The 19,277-nt window shown below is 34.2% G+C and overlaps 1 protein-coding gene across 7 annotated transcripts in view; it reads left to right on the forward strand.

Moving 5' to 3' along the window:
* The window catches only part of Crot (carnitine O-octanoyltransferase), a 42,807-nt gene that overhangs the window by 11,420 nt on the left and 12,110 nt on the right, over nt 1-19,277 (forward strand). For all 7 annotated transcript variants that reach the window (XM_026399361.2, XM_026399362.2, XM_026399363.2 and 4 more), the window contains 7 exons: nt 4,217-4,325; nt 11,312-11,405; nt 11,643-11,768; nt 13,233-13,334; nt 15,948-16,031; nt 16,109-16,216; nt 16,865-16,995. In XM_026399361.2, coding sequence (XP_026255146.1) covers nt 4,217-4,325; nt 11,312-11,405; nt 11,643-11,768; nt 13,233-13,334; nt 15,948-16,031; nt 16,109-16,216; nt 16,865-16,995 — 754 coding nt within the window. The remainder of the gene's footprint in view (nt 1-4,216; nt 4,326-11,311; nt 11,406-11,642; nt 11,769-13,232; nt 13,335-15,947; nt 16,032-16,108; nt 16,217-16,864; nt 16,996-19,277) is intronic.

Genomic DNA, 19,277 nt, shown 5'->3' on the forward strand with positions numbered 1-19,277 from the left:
ACTTTTTCTTTAATTTTTGTTTTTAACTTTTTGTTAAAAATGCTATAGGTGGGTGTTCTAAGGGTATTAAGGATAGAGCAGAGCAGGCAAGAGAGGGGCAGATTCAAAAGGGAACTAGAGGCTAGTTCATCTAGTACTTTATAAACCAAGATAAGGTTTTGACTTTTATTTGAAATGTAAATAGAAACTTTTTTTTTTTTTTTTTTTTTTTGTGAAACTGGGGATTTAAACCAACAGCATTCTATCACTGAGCTTCCCTTTTTATTTTAGTTTGAGACAGAGTTTCACTAAGTTTCCCAGGCTGGCTTCAAACTTGTGATCCTCCTTCCTCAGCCTCCCACTGTGGTATGTGAGAAAGAGAGTGATATCAGATTTATGTTACTAAAAGATTATTCTACCTGCTATTTGAAGAATGGAATTTTAGGAGACAAGTACAATAGCAGAGACACCAGTTAGAAAGTTGTTATAGTAGTTCATTTGAGCCATAATAAGGACGTGTACTAGGTGGTTGCAAGAAGGTGGTGAAAAGTTATCCACTTCTGGATATGTTTTGGATTTGGGACTAACAGAATTAGCTAAAGATTGGTAATAAGTATAAGTGAAAAATAGAAATCAGAGATGACTTTAAGGTGTAAGGGACCGGCGAAACGTCGGAGGAAGAGACCACCAAGAGACTGCCTCATGCAACAGCAAAGGGTTTATTTGGGGACCAGCATGCTGGGGCTCAGTGCTCACTTGAATAGAGCAAAGAGAGATAGAGCACTGAGAACAGCTTAAGCAGAGCTTATATACTTTCCTTGGAGAGGGCAGGGAGAGAAGTTACATTTTGTAGTTTGGCAGTTGGGGACAGCTCATTCTGGGAACAAGATTAACAAACAGTTTTTAAGATTTCAACAGTGTTTTGTTAAGCATATAGAAAAACGGAGTGACAAGTACCTATTTTATTAACCTTTCAAAGGTATTTTGCTTATAGCCAGGTATGGTGACATGTGCTTGTCTTTCTAGTTACCAAGGAAACTGAGGTAGGAAGATTGCATGAGCCTAGGATTTCAAGGCTAGTCTAGGTGACTTAGCAGGATCCTCTCTTATTAGCACCCTTCTCTAACCAGCTGAGCTAACTGGGCCATGACAAGATACCTTCATTTAAAAAAAAAAAAGCCTTGAATAACTACTGAGGTGAATATTCAGATAGACTCATCAAATTTGTAGGTTGTGTGTATATTCATAAGGTGGTAAAAATTGAAAGGACAAATTTTAGGGAGGAAAATCAAGAGGTCCCTTAGACTATGTTGAATTTAAGATGGCTTTTAAACATGTAAGTGGAAATGTAAATCGGCAGTTGGAGGTAAAGTTTGGAGTTCTGAGAATTCAGGACTGCAGATATGGATTTAGGAGCCATCATTAGCAGGCCTAGAATTTTTTTCTAAAATCATAAAAGTAGTTAAGATTACTTTTGAAACATACATAAATAAAGATGATCAAGGGAACCACTATTGATCTTTATCACAATCCAATATAATATTTGCTTCTCAGAGGAGCCAGCAAAGGAGACCAAGACAGAGAGGAAGAAAACAAAGACATTGGTCTACTAGAAGTCAAGAGGAGGAAGTGTTTTATCTAATGCTCCTGAGAGGTCAAATGAGGTGAAAATGTGACCATTGATCTGTCAAGATGATGTGGACAGAGGCCATCCTTGACAAGAGCAGTTTTAGTGGAAGTTGGGGAAGGAAGCCCATCTGGAAGAGATGAAAATGAATTAATGAAGTGGTGACAACATTTGGAAATACTGCTTGCAAAAGCAAGTTTTGGTGTGCGGTGGGAGATTTAAAAAAAAATTGAAAAGATGGGTAATATTATGTTATGGAACTGATATAGAGCCTCTAGGAGAAATACAACCCTGCTGGAATAAGACACGTTTCAGACTTGTCACCCTCTGACTTATATGATAATCAGTTTGTTTCATTTCAAGCCACTAAGTTAGTAGTAATTTGTTATAGCAGCCATAAAAACTTATTCAAATATTTACTCATCTTCTCTTCCCTCGCACATTTATATACTTTATCTTCCATAAAAAAATAAAATAGATGAACTGTTCTGACTCCTGGGGACATCTCTTCTATTTGTGTTCTGAATTCCACTTTTGCTTAGTCATTATCCTCTCTCTCTGCTGCATCATCAGTTTTTTCTTTATTGGATCATTTCAGTCTGAATGTCTTTCATCTTAAAAGAAAAATAATTCGCCTCTTGTTTCCTTCAATTGTTACACCCCCGTCAAAACCAACATCCCCTCTTACCTAGAGTTCTTATCTGGACCACTTCAGTTATCTCATAACTGATCTGGCTGTATCATCTCTTTTCCCCTATTATCTGTTATTCTTCATGTAGCAGCTGAAGTAACCTTTTTAGAGTACTAGTTAGTATTAGTTAGATCCCATTATTACTGTCCTGATAATTGGCTGATAATTACACTGACCTTGTTTTCCTTTAAGCAAATCCCCTTGCTTTTGTCCTAATACCTTTACTCTTGCTGTTTCTTCTGCCAGGTTCTCTCTTCCTGCAATTTCCAGGCTCACATTCTTTCTTTACTCAGTTCTCTGTTTAAATATTTCTTCTTAGGTTCATTCTGAGGTTCCACCCTTCTGTTCCTGCTCCATTTCCAACCATTTATTAGATCATTTGACATCAGATTTATTTTATTTTTTCTTTTCAAGCCCTAAATTTTGGAAAGGATATGATCAGTAGTTGCCAGCAATAAAAGTGGTGCTAATGTAAAAGGATCTTTAGGTTTTTTGAAGGGCCAGAGAAGAAGTGATTTGGGACATGCCATGAGGAGCAAATATGTACTTCATCTTCCAGGTCTTGAGGAAATAGGATCTAAGGGGAAAAATAGTAGTTCTTTTCAGGAGATGATCCTTTCTTAGAATGAATAGATTTAACAAGTTATGTGTGTAATGCACTTAATACCAACCAGTAATTTTCCTTCCAGTGGCAGTATGTCTTCTCTTTCTTCTTTTTCCTTTCTTAGAAGAAGGGATGGGGCAGGGATCATATAGGAAGACCCTTAGTAAAGGAGGGAATACTTTAAAAATGGGGATAACTCAGGGTAGTCTGACGTTTACAGTAGATAAAACAATTCTTGGGGAGTTAAGGTATACCACAGGAATCTTAGAATCAATTATCAGTGACTTAGGTTATCAGAGCCTTAAGTAAAACTACAGATTAGGCAAAATTCTTTCTCCTTGCCGCTCAGGCATCTAGTGCCCTTTTCTACTGAAAACCATTTTATTTATTTTTTATTTATTTATTTTTTGGTATTGGGGATTGAACCCAGGGGAGCATTACCACAGAGATACATCTGAAGCCTCTTTTATTTTGAGACACTAACTTGCTTAAGGCCTCACTGCTTTGCTGAGGCTGGCCTTGAACTTGTGCTCCTTCTGCCTCACCCTCCCGTGTGATTGAGATTACAGGTATGTACCACTGCACCTGGAACTGAAAACTATTTTACTGGGGAATCATTGCTAGACATCACTGCAACTAAATTATTTGATTAGCAATTAACATTAAAATAAGTTTAAAGAGACACATGTCTCTGTTTCCTTTCTTACCCTTACATTCCTGTCCCTGAACAAAATTAGAAAACCCTATAATAGTTTGGGGTTTATGTGATTCTCAGAATGTACAAATACTTGAAACTTTCTAGATTTCTAGATGTCACATGGAAAAGTTTCAAGAGTATATATTTATATCATAATAACTGAAATTCTATGAACTTACAGAGTTTTTTGAAATTATTTTTTTGCCTGATATGTTAAAAAACAAAAATTGTACATATTAATGGACTACCATGCAATATATCAATAAATGTATATTTTGTATAATCAGATTAAATATATCTGTCTCCTGTAACATCTATCTTTTTTTATGGCAAAAGCATTCAAAATCCCTTTAACTTTTGCAATACAGAGTACTCAATCATTATCTATAGTAGTTACCTACTGTGCAATGAATAGCACACCAGGATTTACCCTTATCTGACTGTAATTTAGTACTCATTGATGAACCTCCCCCTTCCCCTGCAAGTTGTTTTTATTCATGTGATGTATTTGACAAATATATAAGTGAATGATTATTTTCTTCTATTGGATATGAACAGCTTTACTACTGTTTAACTTTGGGAGATTTGAGTCTTGTGTTTTCTGTTTCTTTTTTCCAGAAAGTGAAGGGCATTCCCCAAGTCACATTGCAGTGTTGTGTCGGGGCCGAGTTTTTGTCTTTGATGTAACACATGAAGGATGTTTGATCACCCCACCAGAGCTTCTCAGGTTTTCACATGACTGTCTTGAATCTCATTAGATCTTAAGCTGTTATTTAGATTAAAAAAATTAATGTTGAAACTTGTCTTTCTATGAGGTGACAGAAAGCTGAAAAGTAAGAATTTTATATGTGTATATATATTTTTTAAAAATCTATTCTTTGTTTTTAATTTTAATTTTTAATTTTACTAGATGTACATGAATATGTTCCACTTGAGAAAAAAGAAAACATTGCAGATACTACCAATCCCATTCCCTGCCCCCAAATTACACTAGTTTTGCTCCCAAATAATACTAGTTTTTATGTTCTGTCCTTCCAGATCTGTTACAATAAATTTATATGCACATATCATTTTAAAAAAGAGAACATATATATTTTATATATAGTATATATATATTTTTGTGTATATATATATATATATATATACACATACATACGTACACATAATTCATATATAGTATGCATACATTTTTGGAATAAATTATAGAAAATTTTAAAATAAAGAATTATATAATGAAGACCCCCACACACACCCGTCCCCTAACTTTAGTGTTACTTACTTCTAGTTTTAACAGTTATAAAGTCATTTAGCATTGTTTCAACTATCTGTGTTCTTCCCTTCACTCCCATGTGGATTATTTTGAAGAAAATATCAGATATAATATCCTTTATATTTCTAAAATATAAAGATTCTTGAATAGTTCACATCTAGTACCATTCTCAAGCCTGATGTTGTCTTGTAATAAGTTAACAATAATTCTTTAATATTATTAATATTTAATAGGCTATTCAAATTTCCTAGATGATTTTATAACTATTTTACTAAATAATTAAGCTTATGAATAAATAAGCTTACAAAAGCACACACAAATGCATAGCTGAATTCTCAGGTAAGTGCCACCCAGGTCAAAACAGAACATTTCCAGTGCTCCAAAAGCTCACTCTCATATGTCTTCCTAATCTCTGTGTTTACCCTCCTTCCTAAGTGGAATCATTTAGATTATTTACTACTGTAAAAGTCCTCGTACAAGTCTTTGGTGGATGTGTGCATGTATTTCTGGAAAGCCCAGGAGAGGATTTGCTGAGTCCTAAATTATATGCACATTCAACATCAATAGATAATGACAGTTTTTAAAATTAGTTGTACTAATTTCCACTAGTGTACTAGTGTCATAGGAGTTCTTCATACATTCTTGATAAGTTTGTTCTTTGTTTTATGTATTTCAATACACAGAAGAGGATAATATACTTAAAATTGCTCTTTTATCCTATTAAAGGCATCATTTTAAAAAATTTTTAATTTTTTAGTTATATATAACAGTAGAATGTATATTGATATACATACATGAAGTATAATTTATTCTAATTAGGATCCCATTCTTATAGTTGTACATGATGTGGAGTTATACTGGTCATGCATTCATATATGAACATGTCGGATTCATTCTACTGTCTTTCCTACTACCATCCCTCCTCTCTTCCCTTCATTCCCCATTTTAATCCAAAGTACTTCTCTTCTTTCCTTCTCCCCACTTATTGTGTGTTAGTTAGCATGTGCATATCAGAGAGAACATTTGGCCTTTGGTTTTGGGGGGTTGGCTTATTTCATTTAGCATGATAGTCTCCAGTTCCATTTACTTACTGGCCATAATTTCATTTCTCTTCATGGCTGAGTAATATTCCATTGTGTGGGTGTATGTGTAGGTGTGTATCACATTTTTATCCATCTGTTGAAGGGCATCTAGTTTGGTTCTATAGCTTTGCTATTATGAATTGAGCTGCTTAAAGGCATCATTTTGATAAACAGTTATTAATTTAAATGTAGTCTGATTTGTTAGTCTTTTACCATATTGATTATATTTTTTTGTATTATTTTTAAAAAGTGTTCCCTAACCCAATACCGAGAAGACATTTCCTTATATTCTAGAATTTTGTTTTGCCTTTCACATATACAGTTTGCCTGAATTGATTTTGTGCGTGGTACAAGGTAGGGGTAGTTGTACGTTTAAAAACGTGTTATTTTAGGTATTTTTCTTCAGTTTACTTCTTTTAGTTACTAATAAGGCAGTGGTATTTTTGTAGTGGTATAGGTACATCTACCTTATTCTCTTAACAGTTACATAGAATTCTGTCACATTGATAAACTAAAGTATATTTGATCATTTCTCTATTAGTGCTTATGGAAGTTGTTTCCATTTATTGCTGTAACAAATAATAATCATTTTCAGATGTGTCTTTGGAGAAAATATCTTATGGGTTGATATAGAAGTGAAATTTCTGGGTCATAAGATATATACACTTAAGTTATTTTAACTTAAGTCCCATTATTATCCAAAGCAGCATTATTTTCCCTGCTGGTATTATATGAAGATAACCATTTTTTCACATTATCGCTGTCATGGTATTATTAAATTTAAAACATATCTGGTGAACTCACAAGTGAAAAATGTTTTTCATTGTTGGTTGAATTTGCATATCCCTTGTTATTAGGGGGTTAAGCATTTTTATATGTCTTTATAGGCCATTTGTATTTTCTCTTCTGTGAGTTGTGTTTATCTGTTTTCCTGTTGTCCTATTTTATTCTTATAGATTTGTAAAAGTCAATTATATAAACTGTATACTATTCCTTTATCGATTACATGTGTAACAAATATTTTCTTCTCATTAACTGAAAAAATCTTTTTTGGAAATTATATATTGTTAATTTTAATGTAGGCAAATTATCTTTTTGGTCTTTTGTTATTATGATTTAGATAACATTTGAAGGTGAATGTGATTGGTCCAAATTTGGCATGTAACTATTAGATCAGACTTATTAATTGGATTACATAGAGCTACTTTTGCAGAAATTGAATATATATAATTCATGGGCTCATTTTAACCCGTGACCAATTTTGCTTGGATAACAGAATTCAGATCACTATTTAAAATTAGGAGAATTCATATTAAAGTTTGGATTTCTGATTTCTCTTAAAAAAATAAAAATTCTAATAATACCAGCTGGCCCTGTGGCATGTATGGCAACTCTGGGCTGGACACTGGTAGTTTAGAGTTGCCATTTCAGATTACGTGTTTTAATTCAGCTTCCTACCATCCTAGCACTCCCTACACTGAGACCAAATGTTACCTCCCTTTATCATTTCACTTACACAGGTTTGTTTTTGTTGTGCTTGTTGCTTAATTTTAATAGAAGAGAAATATTCCTCTATTTCTATATCTCTAATGAAAGAGGAATAACAAGAACTCTGGCCTTATCATAGTGTTGGTAGATATACCTTCTTTTCTCATGTCTCTATTCTTCCTTTTACATTTCTCTCACTCTCAGTGGTACCAATATCTATCCGTTATCCAAGTCTGAGAACTCCCCAGTGAGTTTAACCCTCTTTATTGAGATATAATTCACACACTATACCATTTAAAGTGTAAGTCAGTATTTTTTAGTATTTTCATAGAATTGTGGTACCACAGTTATTTTTAGAACATTTTTGTCACCCTCAGAAGTAATCCAGTACCCATAAGCTCTCCATTGCTTCCTAATCCTCCTCCATTATTTATTTTACATATCTCCCAAAACATGCCTACCCCACCAACCCTAGACAATCACCAGTCTACTTTCTGTTCTAAGAATTTGCTTATTTTGGACATTTCACATAAATGGGATCTTACAACATGTGATAAATGGAATCTTTAACATGATGTTTTGTGTTGCCTGTCTTCATTTAGCAAAATGCTTTCAAGGTTCATAGATGTTTTAGCCTGTATTAGTATTCTATTTCTTTCTATGGCTGAATTATGTTTTATTTTATGTATATATCACATTTTATTTAGTCATTCATTAGTTGATGGGCATTTGGGTTTTTCTACTTTTTGGCTTTTGTGAGTAATGTGAGCAAACATTGTATACAAATTTCTATGTGGATATATGGTTTCATTTCTCCAGTATATACCTGGGAGTTGAGTTGCTGGATTATATGGAAACTCTGTTTGAGAAACTAGCAGACTGTTTTCCAAAGTGGCTGTACTATTTTATGTTTTCATCAGCAGTGTAGGGGGATTCTGATTTTTCTACATCTTCACCTACATTTATTGTCTGACTTTGATTATAGAAATCTTAGTAGGGGTGGTGTAGGATTATATTGTGATTTATATTTGCATTTCCATAATGACAGTGATTTTAAACATTTTTTTCATGTGCTTTTTGGCCATTTATATATATATATATATATATATATATATATATATATAATGTTCTTTGGAGAAAGTTTTAACAGATACTTTATTTATTTTTAATTGTTTTTTTAAATTATTGAGTTGTAATAGTTCTTTATATTCTAGATACTCACCCTTATCAGATGTATATACTCTGCAAATATTTTTCTCCCATTCTGGGTTTTTCACCTTGTTGGTGAGCTCCTTGAAACACAGATGTTTTAATTTCTACAAAGTCTAATTTTGTCTATTTTTTCTTTCATTGGTTATAATTACATTGCCATATCTAAGGAACCATTTCCTAATCCAAGAACATGAAAATTTATACCTATTGTTTTCTTCTAAGATTTTTGTTTTTAAGTTGTGAGAAGAGGGGGAGATAACTGTTGCATATATCTTTAGTTTAAAATGTTGGTAAAAATTGAGGTAGACATATCCAGCCAGTATTTGGAACTTCTTTAACAGAGAAAATGGGCTCAATTTAGAGACCTGATTGTCTCTTATGTAAAGGTGATAGTTCAAGCTATTAAAGAAGTGGATGAAATTACATATGAAGGGAGACACAGGAAGGCTGGAAGGAAGACAGTAGTCAATGAAAAAAGACTGAGCGACTGGTCAATGAGGTAGGGGGACCACAGTAGAACAGTGCTATAAATATCAAGGCAGAAGGATAATTTAAAGATGCACTCTTGGGTGTGGAATATTTCATAATGAAGAAAATAAGATAAGGCTGCTGGGGTTGTGTTAGTCAGCTTTTCGTTGCTGTAACCAAAATACTTGATAAGAACAACTTGGAGGGGAAAGTTTATTTTGCTCATGATTGGACAATTCCTTTATGCTAGGCCTAAAGTGAGGCAGAACATCATGGCAGAAGGGCAAGTTGCTCCATTCATGGCAGCCAGGAAGAGGAAAGAGAGACAGAAAGGGGCTGGGGGCAGATATAGTCCTTAAGGCCACCCCTCCAGTGACCTACTTTCTACAGCCATACCCCACCTGCCTATAGTTTCACCACTTTCTAGTGAATCCATTCAAATTCAAGTGGATTAATCCACTCATGAGGTCAGAGCCTTCATGATCCAGGCATTTCATCTCTAAACATTGTTGCATTGCCTAACTCATGAGCTTTTGGGGAGCATTTCAGATCTAAACCATAACAAGGTTTCTATTGGTGGAGTTATTTGTGACACAAAAGAAGTTTCAAGATAAACACCACACTTGCATATAGTTTAATGGTAGAGCAAATACCTAGCAGGCATGAGACCCTGGGTTTCATCTCTAGAGCCTCCTTCAAATGATAATTGCTGGAGGACAAAAGCAGATTACAATGAACTAAAGAGAGAGAGAGAGGGAAATGATGAAGGCAGAAACCTTGTGAGGAGACAGCAAATGCAGAAGATTTTAAAAAAGACATATGATTCTGTAGTGGAGAAAATTTATGTAAATCTTGGTGCTTCAAAATACCAAAAATTGAATGTGTAGTGGAAAAATGGATTCATAGATAGCCAAGTTAAAAGAAAAGAGGGACAATCCTCATTTTGAGATCAGTACCTCTTAGTGATAGAAATTAGGGCAGTTATAATGTGACCTTTTATTATCAAACCTAAAATGTCATTTTAGGTTTAATACATTGCTCCCTGATAAAGACCACCTTATAAAATGAATATGAAAATGAGCCTTTCAGGGAACAGGAAAAAGTTTTGTAGTCAAAATATTTTGATATGTTAAAGGAAGGGCAGCAACAAGTACCATATGGAGAAAAACAGTGAGATAGAGATTTATTACTTATTACTTATTCAGGATTTGTGATAGTTACTATGCCCACCAGGCTTTATTTGTAACTAGAACAAAACCAGTTTGTGTGTGTGTGTGTGTGTGTGTGTGTGTGTGTGTGTGTGTGTGTGTGTTTTACTAGGGATTGAACTCAGGGCCTTCTAAATTCTAGGAATTGCTCTACCACTGAGCTACGTTTCTGGCTCACAAAAATCAGTATTTTGCAAAGACAAATAAGTAGGAAGAGAGTCAGGGCAATTTGACCCCATCATTAATGCAGATTGTTTGATGAAGAAATCCTCTTGTCCTTTAGAGGATACCATTAATGTACAAAAAGTGGGGAAATTTTGAGTAAGGAAATTATTTCTTCATCAGCAGTAAGTACAGATATAATGAACAAACAGGAAATTAGGCAAATTGGGAATTAGGTTTTTTCCAATTTTGAGTGGTGCTTTTTGACCATTTATTAAGCTTACATTAACTGCTTTCTGAGGAATACTTGCAAACTTAAATTGAGGTAATTTTTTAGCATGTGCCATGAGAAAGTAGGACTAAAACTAAAGTTTTATGAATTTTTGATGGATGAAAATTTTTCTCTTTATGAAAGAATCTGTTATTTATCTGTTATATGTTTAAAGATTGATGAAACTCATCAGATTGGAAGCATAGAATGCTATAGGGAGAAAAATTTTTATCCTCAGTTAGTAGAGTCTTTAAAATATAATGGTTAGAAGTAACAAATGGCACATGTGAAAACACTTAAAACTTACTACATGGGACTTTTCTGAGTAAAACACAACTATGAATTAGATATACAGTAAGTCCTCTGGTTGCACACACACACATACACAGGCTTTAGTTAGTTAATATATGTACATGATATCTGTAAGACTGATTACCAGACTACAAGTTCTCCATTGTAAACAGGGACTTACTTGAGTCCTAGAAGTGTTTGCATATTTTCAAAGTATAAATTATTCCTTTTTTGAATCTTGTTTTTTTAATCTTCCATAAGACAACTGACATACATCTACAACAAGTGCCATAGTGAACCTGAAGGACCTGGAGTACCAGCACTAACTTGCGAGGAGCGAACCCGATGGGCCAAGGTAATTACAGTTTTGTTGTTGTTGTTTTGTAGGTAGAATCTCACTGTGCTGCCCAGGTTGTGACCTCAAACACATCCTGGGCTCAAATAGTCCTCCTGCTTCAGACTTCCAAGTAATTGAGAATATAGGAGTGCACCAACACACAGGAAGATTAATTTACCAAACTTTAACAAACTCTTCTTTCTGCATATATTGTATTAAATTGTAACATTTGATCATTCTTTCCTTGCCCTTTAGTCACGAGAATATCTGATTGGCCTTGATCCAGAGAACTTGACTTTGTTAGAAAAAATTCAGAGCAGTTTATTTGTGTATTCTATAGATGATGACAGTCCACATGTCACACCAGAAGATTATCGTCAGGTAACTATCTTGTTCTGTTGTCTTTTCAAGTTTTCTTGGAAGACTCTTGAATATATTGAAAATGAGATGATTTGTTTTTCCTTTGTAGTGCTGGAGATGGGCTTTATGCATGCTAGGCAAGAGCTCTACTGCTGAGCAACATTTCCAGCCCTAGAAGATTGTTTCTTCCTTTTTTGTATTTGGGCTCTTAGAATTTTTTTTAGATGAAATAGATGTGTACCAAATTGAAACTAATACAAAAATGGTGCTTCCTAAGTCTTTGCCACATTGTTTAGGTCTGTGTAGATTTATTATGTATCTTGTTTAAAGAAGTATGACTATTGCTTGCACATCACATCTCAGTGTTTCCCAACCTTTTCATTGATTACATAAGCAAAGTAATTGCATAGGACACTGGGATAAGTTACTTTTTCTTCCCAAAGGTGACATAAGAACTTACCTGTAACCCACACCAGTGTGCCTTGACTGGTTGGGAAGGTCTGTCCTAAGAATTATATCACCCTTGTAAGTAATTTATCATATCATTTTGTTTTACTGAACACAGTGACTTCATTGAGTTTAAGGGTAAATAGGGCCTTTTTTGTTTGTTTGATTTTTTCCTTATCCCTGAGACAATGTTTTCATTTCTTGGGACGTGAAAGGTAATACTTTTATAAGTAGAAGTCTCATAATCTTTTGAAAACAAATTATTTCATAATGCAGTCATCAAAATTAAATGAAAGGGGAAAATAATCCAGGTTTTAAATCTTATAGTTAGTAAACAACTAGCTAACTATTCGTTAGCCACAATTTTGGGGGGGTGGGATGGGGAAGAGAAGCACCAAAATATGTCTTAAGGAAAAATATGTTTTAATGCAGTATTGTTCAAACTTAGATCACAATCTGTACTTACAAATATGATTAGATTGCAGCTTACTATGAGTATATACATGGGTGTGCATGTATACATAAATGTAATAGTAATTTCACAAAGTAGTAATTACTATTACTATCATGTACTCTGCTATTTCTATTTATTATATTCTATTTATCTTTGTAAAGAATGTTGATTGTGATACACTAAATTGATTTCATGACTTATGGTGGGCCAAAATCTATAGTTTGAAAAACCAGTTTAGTGGGATATAAATTCTTAAAGTATATTTTCTCCTTAACTCTTTAGTGGCTGAATTTTAAGACCTTATACTATTGAAGTTACAGAAGAATTATGTTTTTAATGGTATATTCTGTAAACATCCATGAATAATATACTTGCATTCTCTTTTCTGGTAGGATTTTCTTAACTTGAGATTTTGAGAAATAATTGAAGTCAGGGCCAGAATTATTATATCATGACTATAACTTCTGATTTTATTTAGTTTGATCTGAAGAGGAAAAATGAGATGATATATATGTATTTAATATGTAACTACTTACAAACCAATGTTTAAATCCTTTTAATTTGGAAAATTAAATTTATTTTAGATACTTTTGATTCTCCTTACTGGAAATCCAACCCTACGCTGGGGTGACAAATCCTATAACTTAATTTCATTTTCTAATGGAATATTTGGCTGTAATTGTGATGTAAGTATACTACTGAAGTCTTTTTTTTTCTTTTAATCTTTTAGGTTAACTTAATAGTAATAGACCACAAACACTTAGGCTGTGCTGCACTGTAATATAAGTAAATACTCTTTTAAAAAGTTTTATCACATTATGGTGAACAATTTATATATGAACTCTTATAAGTTATTTTCTTTTATAGTAGAATTAACATTTCAGTATTTTCTACGAAAAAATAAATTTGCATATGATTCTTTTTATATGTACCATTATCTGCTTGCTAAGAATCACAATCTGTTTTAAAAATGATATGGCATTCTGCATATTTTCTTTGCATAGAGAAATATATGTGGATATATTTCTAGATTTCAAGGTTTGCCTAGTAATTAAATTAAATATTTTCCTAAAATGTCACATGATCTTTGGAACAGTAGTTATTTATAATATGAATATTAAAATGTCTGGCAGTTGTTACCATTTTTTACCTTTATTAAAAATAAACCCAACTTTTCTTATTTATCTTCTGTCTCTTCCCAGAGTCTTTATAAGCTGTCTTGTAACTTTTTAATAAGCATTCAGGAGGTCTATAAAGCAAGAAAATAAAAAGAAAAACCAAGGATTCGATAGTTTTATTAATTAATATTTATTCAGTTGTAGGTGATGGAAATCTAAATCTAACTGGCATTAGCTTCAGAATATATCTGTTGTTAGAGAAGTACACCTAAATATGGATAAGGCTGACTTCCTGGGTTCAGATGCTTTTATTAGCATTTCATTAGCAAATGTTCCTCATTTTTTGGCACTCTGTTTCCCTTCATTTTTAGGTCTACTATTGGCAGGTTACAATTGTCATACCTTCAGTCTTCAATCTTTATAGCTTTCTTACCTTTGTGTTCCTCATGGCAATAGCCAGTTTCTTTTTTTCCAGTGGTTCCTCATGGAAATAGCCAGTTTCTTTTTTTCCAGTGGTTCCAGCAAAAGTACTGGAATAATTCTCATTGATTGTGATTGGCCTGTGAGGAAGATGGTTTTATCCCTGACAATCAAGTGCTTTCTTTAGAGTGGCCTAGGTCATATGTCTAACTTTGGGATCTAGTGAGTAGAATCAGTCTCAACTCATTATGGGTGTGGTGGTTTCTTAAAGAACAATGAAGTAGCTGTTATCTTAGAAGTCGGGATGCTGTTTAATAAGCAATTGCTAAAACTAGAGCTCATTGGAGAGACAGTGCAAGATTGTCCTGAATCATTTTGAAGATTTGTTTTCTTTACTCTTCTTTTGAATCCATTGTTGATAAACTATTTCTTATTAAATGCTTTGGTTTTCTTCTTTTCTGTTTCTTATTTGGTTCTCCTTGACCTTCCTCAGTCTAATTTATGTCCTCACTATTTCCTGCAAAGTATCCTATGTAAGGTGGTTAACTTCCTTCTGCCTTCTTCCCTCAATTTCTCTTGGATCTGTCTGCTACAAAGAGACTAATAATCCTTCAGTATTGTTGTTTCTTACTAGTTCCAGTAAAATAGTTAAAAATTGATGCTGTCATCTTAAATAAAACCATATATGTGATATGTGAAATTTCTTCATAAAACTGTAACGCACTGAGCAGTTGTAAGATGCGGATAGAAAATGGGTTCGTCAGTGACCTGCCAGTATTGTTATAAGTGCTTGCTGATGACAGATGAATTGCTTGTGCATCTTCTGCTGACCTCCCACAGAGCCTATCCTGATGTTGTGACTACTTCCTAGTTGGTAATAGTCAACTGTGCATATAGTTGTCCAGTGGGACATGAAACAGAGTAGCAGAGCCATAGTGTTAGGGTGACATTGAAGATAGCTAATTACTTCCTCTGAAACTGGGTCCATATCTCAAGCCCTTTCTTCTTTTCCTCGAAGGCTGGCATTATCACATTCAGTTCATGAATGATAAATGTTTATTGTAAAGGGAAAGTAGAAAGCACCATCTGATGTACTTGTCATTAATGGAATAAGGAGAAAATATGGGTGAAAGAAGTTGTTCTCCGAAATAAATGATGAGAAAATTCACTAGCTGCAATTCTTTTCCCTAAATGTAGCCATCAAACCTATAACAACCCTGCAACTTAGCCCATCTTTCCCACATTTCTTCAACTTGAAAATTATTTTTGCCATATCTCAGCTTTCTTGTAGAATGGCTGAGATACTGGCTACTATTTACCTAGCAGTCTTCTTTACCTAAAGAAGTTCATACCCATTCTAAATGCCCTGAGATAGTCTGCCTTTCCAATCTGCTTTTCCACACTGTTCTTAACAATTCCAGAACATCTCAACATTGATATATTCCCCTGATTTCACTTCCACTAAAAATAGAAGTTAATTTTTCTGGATTGCATCATGTTTACTTTACACACACACATACTTGTCTGTGACCCCAGGAATCCCAACTAGGTGCTTCCATTTGTCTGGGTTTTTTTTTTTTGGGGGGGGGGAATACAGCCATTACTATTCTGTAGGACATCTTTATCTTTATTATTAGAAATTGAGGATAGAAACCTTTGACTTTATTGTCTGTTAAAAGTGGAGGAAAAGTGACAAGAAAATATAGGGTAAAGCTTTAATTTGACCTAAAGCATTCAAAATCTTGTATGTTTTCATTTCAGCATGCTCCTTTTGATGCAATGGTTATGGTGAATGTTGCCCATTATGTTGATGAGAGAATTTTAGAGACAGAAGGAAGATGGAAGGTATGTTAGAACAAATCTTCCTTATTTTCCCCTAATAATTTCATAGATAAGTATTTTTAACTCTTCCTCATTTTCAGGGGTCAGAAAAAGCACGGGATATCCCACTTCCAGAGGAACTCATTTTTACTGTGGATGAGAAAATATTAAATGACATCAGCCAAGCCAAAGTCCAGTATTTCAAAGAGGTAGAGTTTTCACTTTTCTCTTAAGTAGTAATGCTTTCTCTTTTAACTACCATATATAAAATTTTGGCTATCATCCAAGCATGTCAGCATAATTTTTTTTTTTTTTTTGTTATTGGGGATTGAACTCAGGGGCACTCAACCACTGAGCTACATCCCTAGCCCTATTTCGTGCATATTTCATTTCGAGACAGGGTCTCACTGAGTTGCTTAGCACCTCATCATTGCTGAGGGTAGCTCTGAACTCACGATCCTCCTGCATTAGCCTCCCGAGCCATTGGGATTACTGGCATGACCACTGCACCCAGAAGAATAAAACATTTTAAAATTATAGTTTTGACAGGCATAGTGGCAGATGTCTGTTATCACTGCTTTGTGGGAGGTGGAGGCAGGAGGATTGCAAGTTCAAGGCCAACCTTGGGAACTTAGTGAGACCGTCTCAAAATAAAATAAAAAGCTCTGGGAATGTACATAAGTGGTAGAATGCCCTTGAGTTCAATCCCTAATAACAAAGAGAAAAAGGAAATTATAGCTTTAATGCCTTTAATTCCTTATATCTGTTGATTACTGTAATGCAAATGGTAATTTGGTTTTCTTTTGGGTATTCTCTTTAGAAGATTTCTCACTGTTTATATTTAATTGTTTTGTTAGGCATCTAATCTGCAGATTGCAGCATATGCTTTTACATCTTTTGGCAAAAAGCTAACCAAGAAGAATGGGCTTCACCCAGATACATTTATTCAGCTTGCTCTTCAACTGGCCTATTACCGACTTCATGGACGGTAGGCACCATTCATTTTCCATTTTTGGAATCTTGAAGTCCAAGCGTATGTATTTTCCAACAATTCCATCCTAACTCCCCCCCCGCCTTGACAGCACTGTATCCTGTTTTGTGTTTCCATCAATAGTCCATTAGAGACTGACAGTTTCACAGGTTTTCCTATCATCACAGTATCCACTTGATAATTTTGAAGTGTTTGCTCTCTACTAGTGTCTGGTATTCAGATATTTTGATTTTTCTGCAATCTCTCTCTCTCTCTCTTTTTTCTTTTGGTATGGGGGATTGAACCCAGGAGTGCTTAACCACTGAGCCACATCCCCAGCCTTTTTTATATTTTATTTAGAGACAGGGTCTCACTCAGTTGCTAAGTGCCTTGCTAATCTGCTGAGGCTGCCTTTGAACTCAAGATCCTCCTGTTTCAGCCTCCTGTCCCAAGTTGCTGGGATTATAGGCGTGCACCACCATGCCTGGCTACAGTTTATTTTCTGATGTATTCCTGAATATGATTTGTAGATTATCCAGGCTTTATTCTTCTTAGGATAGGAGAAATACTGTGTTTTGACTTTCTATGTCTTAAGTAGAAATGGAAGCCCCTTGATCTTGCTTTTATATCCAATCCGAGAATATCTGCCTTTAAATATGATGTTTAGATAATTTACATTTGATGTAATTATCAATAAAGTTGGATTTAAGTCTACCATAATGCTGTTTATTTTCTCTCGATCTCTTATATTCTTTTAACTCTTCCTTTGAATTTTTAGAGTGGGTTTTTGTTTGTTTAATTTTGTCTGCACTGTCAGCTATATTGATTTTTTAAAGAAATTACACAGAGTTTAGAAAATACATTTTTTAACTTATCACAGTCTACCTTCATATATTTTCTACTTCAAATGTAATGATCTTAAAAGAGAATGCTTCTATTTCTCTTCTCCCATTCTTTATGTTGTAGTCATATTTTATAACTCCATGGTACTCTTTTAATATATTTGCATTAAACAGATGCCTTTTTAAATAGTATTAAGACATGTATAATATAAATTTGCCATTTTAACTATTTTAAGTGTATTTTTTAAATATCACAGTGCAATGGCATTATTTATATTCATGATATTGTATGACCATCACTATTTCTTAAATTTTTTCCTCACTCTAAAGTGATTCCTCAGTCCCTGGCGTCCTCTATCTACTTTATGTCTCAGTAAATTTGTTCTGGATGTAAGTGGAACCATGTAAAATCTGTCCTTCTTTGTATGGCTTATTTCTTAGGACAGTGTTTTTAGGTTTATTCATGTTGTAGTCAGGCTTTGTTCCTTTTTATGGCTGAATAGTATTCCTTTTTCTGGTATATATACCACATTTTGTTTAACCATTTGCTATTGTGAGTAATGCTGCTGTGAACATTGATTTGTAACTATCTGTTTGAGTCCCGTTTTCAATTATTTTGAGGAATAGAATGTATGGGTTGTAAGATAATTCTATCTTTAAATTTTTGAGGAACTGTCAGACTATTTAAACAAAAGTTCTAATTGCTCCATATCCTTGCCAGCACTTAAAAAGCCATAGCCACCCTGGTTATTTATGAAATGGTATTCTATTATAGTTTTAATTTATAATTCTCTAATGACTCATGATAAGCAAATTCTCACATGTTAATTTGCTTATCTTTTTTGACAAAATGCCTGTTCAAGTCCTTTAAACATTTGTTAATTGGGTTTGTCTTTTATTGTTGAATTTTAGGAGGTATTTTTACCTTTGTTTTTGGTACTAGGGATTGAACCCAGGGGCACTGAACCACCGAGTACAATCCCTGGCCCTTTTTCATATTTTAATAGAGACAGGGTCTCATTGAGTTGCTTAAGGCTTCACTGAGTTGCTGAGGCTGGCTTTGAATTTGCAATCCTCCCAAGCCTCTGGGATTACAGGCATGTGCCACCACACCTGGCTAGGTGTTTTTCACATCACATATATGACTTGTAAAAATTTTTCCCATTCTTTGTGTTGTCTTTTTGCCCCCCCCCCCGCCCCCGCCTCTTTTTGGTTTTTTTGTACCAGGGATTGAACTCAGGGGCTCTCGACCACTGAACCACATCCCCAGCCCTATCTTGTATTTTTTTTTTTTAGTTGTCAATGGATCTTTTTATTTAATTAATTAATTAATTAATTTATATGTGGTGCTGAAGATTGAACCCAGAGCCTCACACATGCCAGGCAAGTGCTCTGCCACTGAGCCACAACTCCAGCCCTCTATTTTGTATTTTTATTTAGAGACAGGGTCTCACTGAG

This window comes from Urocitellus parryii, chromosome 3 (genome assembly GCF_045843805.1).
Source record: "Urocitellus parryii isolate mUroPar1 chromosome 3, mUroPar1.hap1, whole genome shotgun sequence".
Lineage (NCBI taxonomy): Eukaryota > Metazoa > Chordata > Mammalia > Rodentia > Sciuridae > Urocitellus > Urocitellus parryii.